Genomic DNA, 9,956 nt, shown 5'->3' with positions numbered 1-9,956 from the left:
CATGCTCCTTCATTTCCTTTAACTCTGGCGGGGCCATAGGGTATGGCAGAATAGAAATGGGCTGAGTTCCCTGAGCCAAATCAATGTAGAAGTCAATATCCCTATCAGGTGGCATCCTGGCAGGTCTGCAGGAAACACCTCTTAAAACTCATGAACAACTGGTACAGAATCCATGGAAGGAACCTCCGAATTAGAATCATGGACATAAGCCAAATAAGCTAGACACCCCTTCTCTACCATATACCAAGCATTCACATAAGAGATAACCCTATTGGTATGACAATGCAATCGAGGATGGCCAGGAGTACCTCTCCACTCTAATCGAGGAAACCCCAACAAGGCTAAGGTCACCATCTTGGCACGACAATGCAATATAGCGTGATAAGGTGACAGCCAATCCATACCCAAGATAACATCAAAATCTACCATATCGAGAAGTAGAAGATCTAAACTAGTCTCCAGACTCCCAATGGCCACACACGAACGATTAAAACGATCTACAATAATAGCATCTCCCACAAGTGTGGACACATACACAGGAGCACTCAAAGAATCACGAGTCACAACCAAATATGAAGCAAAATAGGATGACACGTAGAAATAAGTAGAGCCCGGGTCAAATAGAATTGAAGCATATCTACAAAAAATAGAAACAATACCTATGGAAATAGTGCTAGATGACTCAGCATCAGGCCTGGCTGGGAAAGCATAGTATCGGGGCTGGCCCCCACCACTCTGAACTACATCTCTAGGATGAGCCCTAACTGGCTGGCCTCCACCTCTAGCGGCCTGACCTCCACCTCTAATAGCCTGACCTCAACCTCTAGTTGCCTGACCTCTACCTCTAGCTGGCTGAGCGGGCAGGGAAGCACCCGGCCAGAACCATGGCACGAGAACCCTGATGCTGTGAGTTGCTCGATGCCCAAGGGCAAAATCTAACAATGTGCCTCAGATCGCCACAAGTATAATAGGACCTCGGCTGCTATGATTGATTGCCCTAAAATTGACCTTGTCGACTTGAGTAACCATCCTGAAAGCTCTAGAGTAGAGGTGCACTAATAGGAGCTAGTAGTGCACTGCAGGCTAGCTGGTAGGAATGAGACATATGAGGGCCACGACCACCTAAAGCACTATGGGATGCTTGTAGTGCTGAATAAAATGGCCAGGGAGTATGGCTTATACTAAAAGTACCACCGCCTCCAAAGAAGGCACCACTGAACCAACCGGAATGACAAGGCCTCTTATAAGAATCCTGACCTCCCCCGTGCAAGAACCATCTCGACTCGCCTGGCGACATTGGCAACAATCTTAAACGAAATCTTACCCCCGGTCTCATTAACCATCTGCAACTTGATAGGTTAAGAGAGCCCCTCAATAAACCTCATCACCCTCTCTCTCTCTCTCTCTCTCTCTCTCTCTTTCTCTCTCTCTCTCTCGATAAGAAGTAGAAGAATAGCATGACGGGCCAGATGCACAAAACGGTTTTCATACTAAGTGACTGACATACTGACCTGCTGAAGACACTTAAACTGCCTGCGATAATCGTATCTCACTATGATAGAAAGAAGCTTCTCAAGAAATAGCTGAGAGAACTAGTCCCAAGTAATAGCAGGCAACCCAGCTGGTCTGGTAGATACAAAATCCTTCCACCATTTCTTGACTGGAAGAAGACAATACTCAATTAAATATAAAGTTCCGATAAGGGAGACTACTGTAATTTATGAGACTAGGATAATGTAGATAAGTTCGGGAGTATGAACTTCTCTTTATGCCTCGTTATCAAACTCATGTAATTATGAGATTATGCCAAAATTAAGGAAGGGCTTAGACTTAACATACCTGGAGTAGGGAAAAATCCGTTTGATATTCTTGAGAAGGATTGCACCGTACTCCCTTAGAATTGCAAAATCTAGTTTTTATTACGCAGTGCAATTTTGTATGTATTTTGTTACAAATCTAAGAACTGTCGTTGCTATTATAATATGAAGTCTCATATGAACTTCCAAACTCTTCCAAAAATGAATTTTTGATATCTATTGAACATAATTGTAAAGATGACTAACATAGACATTCCTTATGCGTGTTTGATGGCTAAGTGTATTGTCCTTGTGTCTTTCTAATTTAGTATCCTAAGTCAATAGTCATTAGACCTTTCTCTACTTTCTGCCACGTGGGTGGGTGGGGGGGTCTTTGTCCCCACCTACAATTATCCACAAATCCTTAATTACATGGTTAATCTCCCATTAAACCTATAATTAACCAATTACCCACATAATTATGAATTGTCTCAAATTACTTAAAATACTACTCAATTTTAATACACTTTATACATCATATTACCACAGTCATATGGTACCTTTTATGGCACTAATCCATAAACACCGGGTATTTTAGCTCGGGCCGTATTTTATCCCAAATCGACAACCTTCAGCGAAACTCATTTTCTTTGATTCTGTCACCTTTTATCTTTCATGGCACTTACTTATCGCTTGTTATAAATAGCATAAACGCTTACAATCTCATATAATCTCATCCCCTAGCTTATTTCGATTAACTTACGAAGAAACTTTAACGTATGAAAATGCGAGATGTAACATTCTTCCCTCTTAGAAACATTCGTCCTCGAATGTTTATTCTTAGAGACTTTGGGAAAATTTTACCAGAGTGTCCTCTGTATATTAGATTAAAACCAACATGTATGCAACCAAAAAACATACTATACATGCCATACATGGCCAATGTCTATAAATAGCAACACTTGTCTTCACACCACTGTCCATTAAATTTTACCAGAGTCTCCTCCGTATATTAGATTAAAACCAAGTTGTACGCAGCCAGAAAACATACTATACATGCCATACATGGCCAATGTCTATAAATAGCAACACTTGTCTTCACACCACTATCTATTATAAGTTCTGAAAGTCAAAAATAAGAGTTTACCTGATTACCTACTGGCCTGAATAGAGTTGTGCTGAGGTATCCCACCTCGAGCCATGTCTTCAATTTTAAATATGTGGGGATATTTATACTTCATTTCTTCATCCGTCTCCCACGTGATATCTTCCACATTCTTGCTTCTCCATAAAACCTTCACAGAGGCTACCTCCATATTTCATAGCTTGCGGATTTGTCGGTCTAAGATGGCAACCAGAATTTCCTCGTATGACAAGTCCTCTGTAATCTGTACATCATCCATGGGAACCACTCGGGTAGGATCGCCAATGCACTTCCGTGGCATAGATACGTTAAAACCTGGATGGACAGACTCCCTTTTTGAGGGCAATTCTAACTCATAAGCTACTTGGACCACTCTCCGAAAGATCCAATAAGGCCCAATATATCGTGGACTAAGCTTGCCTTTCTTGAAAAACTTCATCATGCCCTTTATAGGTGACACCTCTAAGAATACCAATCCATTAACCCCAAATTCTAAGTCTCATCGCCGCACGTCAGAATATGACTTCTGACGACTCTATGCTATCAATAGTCGCTCTCGTATAAGCTTTATCTTATCTACAGCCTGCTGAACCAAGTCTAGCTCATGTAATCTAGATTCTCTAACATCAAACTACTCTATAGGAGATCTGCACTTACGCCCATACAAAGCCTCGTACGAAGCCATCTGGATACTGTAGTGGTAACTATAATTATATGCAAACTCGATAAGAGGTAGATGTTTATCCCAACTTCTTTTAAATCCAACAGACATGCTCGTAACATATCCTAGAGCGTCTGAATTATGTGCTCGGCTTGTCCATCAGTCTATAGATGAAAAGCTGTGCTGAGATTCACCTGACTCCCTAGACTTTTCTGAAATGACCTCCAAAATTGTGTTGTAAACTGGGCCCCACGATCAGATATAATAGATATTGGTACTCCATGTAGCTGCACTATCTCTTTATATATAACCTTGCATAATCTTATGTTGTATATGTAGATCTGACCGATAGGAAATGAGCTGATTTTGTGACCCTATCGACTATCACCAATATGGAATCGAACTTACGATGAGAACGAGGTAAACCCATGATAAAGTCCATGTTTATCTCCTCCCATTTCCATGTCCAGATCTCTATAGTATGCATTTGCCCTCCGGGCTTCTGCTGCTCTATCTTTACCTGCTGGCAACTAGGACACTGAGCGACAAACTCAGCAATGTTCTTCATATCGTTCTAGCAGTACACATTCTTAATGTCATGGTACATCTTCGTTGACCCAGGATGAATGGAGTATCGCAAATAATGTGCCTCTAACATAATCCTATCTCATAGCCCTGCTACATCTGGAACACACAGACAACCCCTATATCTAAGAACTCCATCTCCCTTGAGCTCTAACAATGGCTTTTTCTGCTATGGAACTTGCTCTCTCAACTAGAGCAACTCTAGGTCCTCGTACTACCTATCCTTTTACTTCAACTATGAGAGATGATTTTGCAGTATTTTGGAGTACAATTCCACCATCACTAGAGTCTACTAACTGAATCCCCAAACAAGCCAATTCATGAATCTCTCTAGTTAATTGTCTTTTTTCATCCTCTACATGTGCTAAGCTACCCATAGATTGACGACTTAAGGCATCTGCTACAACATTAGCTTTTCCTGGATGGTAGAGAATGTTAATATCGTAATCTTTCAATAACTCAAGTCATCGCCTCTATCGTAAATTCAATTCTTTCTGCTTGAAGATACACTGCAGGATTTTTATGATCTGTAAATGTATCAACATGACCGCTATATAAATAATGCCACCATATCTTAAGTGCATGGACAACTGCAGCTAATTCGAGGTCGTGGGTCGGATAATTTTGCTCATGCTTTCTTAATTTCCTTGAAGCGTACGCAATTACTTTCCTGTGTTGCATCAGGACACATCCTAACCCGACACCTGAGGCATCACATTACATGGCATAACCATCTGGACCCTATGGAAGTGCTTGAACTGGTGTTGAGGTTAATCTGTTCTTAAGCTCCTGGAAACTCCGCTCACAAGCCTCTGTCCACTGAAATTTAGTTGCTTTTTGTGCCAACTTCGTCAATGATGCCGAAATGAAAGAAAAACCCTCTACGAACCTCCAATAGTATCCTGCTAATCCTAGAAAGCTATGAACCTCTGTCGGAGTGGTAGGTCTAGTCCAAGATTTCACAGCCTCAATCTTTTGAGAGTCTTCCTTTATACCTCCATCGGATACAATATGCCCCAAAAATGCTACAGTCTTCAACCAGAACTCACATTTAGAAAACTTAGCATACAATTTACTACCACAGAGGGTTTGGAGTACTACTTGCAGATGGTCCACATGCTCATCCTCTGAACGTGAATAAACCAAAATATCATCAATAAATACTATCACAAACAGATCTAAAAATGGCCGGAATAGGCTATTCATCAAGTCCATAAATACGGCAGGTGCATTTATCAACACGAAGGACATGACATGGAAGTTGAAGTGGCCATATTGGGTTCTGAAGGCTGTCTTGGGAATACCTTTCTCCCGAACTCTTACCTAGTGGTACCCCGACCTCAAATCTATCTTTGAAAAGCATCTATCCCCCTGCAACTGATCAAACAGGTCAGCAATCCTTGGAAGTGGATATTTATTCTTAATAGTAACCTAGTTCAACTGCCTATCATTGATACACATCCTTAGGGAGCCGTCTTTCTTCCGCACAAACAGTACCGGTGCACCCCAAGGTAAAGTACTGGGCCTGATGAAACCTTTCTCCAACAAATCTTTTAACTGCTCCTTCAACTCCTTCAATTCTGCAGGTTCCATTCTATACGGAGGGATGGATATTGGTTGAGTTCCCAGAAGAAAATCGATGCCAAAATCAATCTCTTGCTTTGGAGGAACACCTGGAAGTTCATCTGGAAATACATCCACGTACTATTTGACTACTAGAATAGACTGAAGTGTAGGTATCTCAGCATCTACATCTCTAACTCACACAATATGATAAATGCATCCTTTTGCGATCATTTTCCTCGCCTTCAGATAGGAAATAAACCTACATCTGGGTGTCGCTGTATTACCTACCCATTCAAGGACTGGATCACCCAAAAAAATGAAATCAAGCTGACTATGCTCGACAATCAACTGTGGCACAACAAGCTAACAACTAGTCCATGCCCATGATAAAATCAAAATCCAGCATCTCTAGCTCAACTAGGTTAGCCGAGGTATGACGACTACAAATTGTCACCGTACAACCTCGGTAAACCCGTCTAGCAATAATCGATTCTCTGACCGGTGTAGATGCCATAAAAGGATCACTTAGTATTTTAGGCACTATACCAAACTTCCCTGCGACAAATGGGGTAATACACGATAAAGTAGATCTTGGGTTTATCAAGGCATAATCATCATGGGAGCAAATGGTCAACATACCTGTCACAATATTTGGTGAAGACTCCTGGTCCTGTCAGCATGATAAAACATAACTACTTTTCTGGTTACCACCTAAACTGGAACCTCTACCTCTACCTCGACCTCTACCAGCAAAAGACTGAGACTCGCACCCTGAAGTATGCACGAACATAGATGATCATGTTGCTGAATTCGCTGGCTATTTTATACCCCCAAAATCTCTATTTGGGCAATCTCACATCATATGCCCAGATGTTCACATGAATAACAAGCATTGGAACCAGCTCGGCATTGGCCCAAGTGTCCTCTACCACAGATGTCACACAGCGGCAAAAATGACTTTGTCTGCCCTAAACCTTGCTATTGTTGCAAACCCGATGCCCGTGAGCTCTCACCTAGTCCTGACTGAGTATTGAGGTTATACCTATAACCCTGTAATAGAGGTGGCGGAGGCCTAGGTGGCCGTTCGAAGTACTGGGGCCTATTACTACCTTGAGACTACTCTTGAGACCTGGCAAATCTCATTCTCTTATGTTGTCCTGACTCAGTCCTCTCAGTACCCTACTGTCGATGCCTACCCCTTTCTATATTCTAGGCTAATGCCTGAATCTGGGAGATATTCATACTATCCTGCAATGCAATGGTGGCACATGTCTCGGTCAACTCTGGAGCCAACCCTGCTATAAACCTATGAATCCTATCCTGAATAATAGCAACTATGGATGGTGCATATCTGGCCAATGATTCAAAACGAGGACTATACTCTCGAACACTCATATTGCCTTGCTTGATGGCTAGAAACTGATCAACTCGAGCCTGTTAGGTCTCTCGCGGTAAGTACTGGTCAAGGAAGGCATCCGAAAAATTCTCCCAAATAGATGGAGGTGCATCACGTCCCCTAGACCTCTTCCATCCCTCGTAACAAAGGATGGCTATATCTTGGAGTCAAAAAACTACTAGCTCAACTGCCTCTTTCTCTGTGGCATGCATAACTCGAAAGATCCTGTGAAGTTGATCTATGAAATCATGCGGGTCCTCCCTCTGATCTGTCCTCGTGAACTCTAGGGGACTCAAAGCAATAAACTTTCAGAACTTTGAACTCCCAGACCCCTCAGAAGATCCTACACTAGCAAGTGCCCTAGCCTGTTGCTGGGTAGCTATCAATTGTGTCAACAAATACACTGCACTCCTCAAGACCTGATATGATAGAAGCAGAGGGAGAACTGATGTGCGATCTCCCTAGGAATCTCCTTAGGTGGTGGAGGAACCGGTAATGGATGAGTAGGGGTCTCTCCCTGGGCCTCTGATTGGTCCCCATCTACTAGGGGTACCTTGCTAGTCCCCTCACCTACAGCTGTATCACTCCTCTAGCTAGCCGTAGTCTTGCTAGTCATGGTCATCTGTGCATGCAAATGCCAACGCGTAAGTTTAACTCAAATTTCCTATAACTCAGTTCTACAACACGATTTAGATTTGAAATAAGTGTAAGCAACTCCTAAATGCCCTATAGTCCCCTGCTTATATAATGTGGTGCACCACACATCTATAAACAAGACCCTACTAGACACGCTTGTAGATTCCCTAGGATAGAATTGCTCTAATACCACTTTTATCACGCCCCGAGCCTGGGGGTGAGACAGACACCTAGTGCCTCATCTTTCCGTACGTACTAGCTTGCGACTAAGGACTCTGGTCATAAAATGTCATACTTTGGCCATGGGGCCACATTACAAGACAATATACGAAGAAAATATAAAACTGAATGGAAATTAACGCTGACTAAACAACAATATAAAGTTGGGCCGACAAGGCCATCATAACTACTACAGCTGACAAACCAACAACATATACATATAAGGCCTACAGCTAAAAATACTGCACTAACTGACAGGTTATGTCTACAAGCCTCTACCAATGGATGTACTGTGATCGGAACAGGGCCACATACTGCCCATAACTTATATTCATATATACACAAGATATGAACCTAGTTGAACCAGACACAACAAATGCAACATATTCAGCAAATGTCGATTTGTTGTGAAATGTGTGGTGACAATCACACGAGTGAAATGTGCCCAACGAATCCTAAATCTATTTATTATGTGGGGCAATAAAGCAGAGGTCTGAAGAACCAACAGGCACAATATGGTAACACTTACAATGCAATTTGGAGAAATCATCCTAATTTCTCTTGGGGTGGAAATCAATCAAATCAAAATCAATATAGACCCCAAGGAAATTTTAATCAACCTCAAAGGCCACCCCAGCAGGTAGAAGAGAGTACAAATGATTTGTTGAAGAAATTGTTGCATGACAATCAACAACTCAGAACTAATTTCAGAAATCTTGAAACGCAAATGGGACAGCTAGCTGCAAATCAAAATACTAGGCCTGCAGGTGCTCTTCCAAGTGATATAGAGAAAAATCCGCAAGTTAGTGCAATTACACTTAAAACTGGAAAGGAATTAGAAGAAGTTCCAAAGAAGAGAAAAGGCAAGCCTATACCTGAAGGTGAATTGAGTCCCAAAGCAACACATGAAGCAAAGAAAGATGATATAGTTTCAGCGCCTGTAAATTTTCCAAGGCCACCACCACCTTTTCCACAAAGATTGCAGAAAAATAATGATGATCGCGTGTTCAACAAATTTCTCTCTATGTTGAGTCGGATTCAATTGAATATTCTGTTGGTAGATGCGATTCGTGATATTCCAAAGTATGCCAAGTACATAAAAGATATTGTGGCTAACAAGAGGAGATTGACTGAATTCAAAACAGTTGCACTTACTAAGGAGTGCACTTCAAGGGTCCAAAATAAGCTTCCTCAAAAGCTTAAGGATCCTAGCAGCTTTACTATCCCTATGAGAATAGGTAATGTTGATGTAGGCCATGCACTTTGTGATTTGGGAGCAAGCATAAATTTGATGCCATTGCCATTGTACAAAAAATTGGGTTTGGGAGCTCCAAAACCCACCACTGTGATGTTGCAACTAGCAGACAGGTCCATAGCTTTACCCGGAAGGAGTGATTGAAGATGTGCTGCTGAAAATTGGGAAATTTATTTTCCCGACTGATTTCATTATCTTGGATTTTGAAGCAGATGAAAAAGTTCCTATTATATTGGGAAGACCTCTCTTGGCTACAGGTGATGCTATAATTAAAGTAAGAGAAGGGAAAATGATCATGAGAGTTGACAATGAGGAAGCTATTTTTAATGTATACAAAACAATTCAACTTCATCGTCATTATGAAGAATTGTCTATGATATCTGTCATGGAGATGGATGAGCAACTTATTGCCCCAAGTGTATATTTGAAGGATTCTTTAGAGAAAGAAATCGTGTTGTTTGAGAGTTTGGAGATTAATGATGAGGTTGAAGATATGAAGCATATTTTGAATGCATCATGTGAATTTATGAAAGGTTTAAATCCCTTTGAACCTTTGAACAAGCCAAATGGTCCTCCTCCGAAGCCATCAACTGAAGAAACTCCAAAATTGGAACTAAAACCTTTACCTTCTCACCTTAATTATGCTTATTTGGGTAGTTCTGATATGTTACCTTGTTATTATTTCTTCTGACTTGTCT

General features: G+C 41.4%; 1 protein-coding gene across 1 annotated transcript; it reads left to right on the top strand.

Annotated features, from left to right (window-relative positions):
• Positions 1-8,730: 8,730 nt before the first annotated feature.
• LOC138870921 (uncharacterized) lies at positions 8,731-9,402 on the top strand. The gene has a single exon (XM_070148764.1). It carries the CDS (start codon positions 8,731-8,733, stop codon positions 9,400-9,402), a length of 672 nt encoding a protein of 223 aa, XP_070004865.1.
• The last annotated feature ends 554 nt before the right edge of the window (positions 9,403-9,956 follow it).

Source organism: Nicotiana sylvestris, chromosome 6 (genome assembly GCF_000393655.2).
Source record: "Nicotiana sylvestris chromosome 6, ASM39365v2, whole genome shotgun sequence".
NCBI classification, from domain to species: Eukaryota; Viridiplantae; Streptophyta; class Magnoliopsida; order Solanales; family Solanaceae; genus Nicotiana; species Nicotiana sylvestris.
Note: the sequence above shows the minus strand (reverse complement) of the source record. Positions and strands in the feature narration are given on the sequence as shown.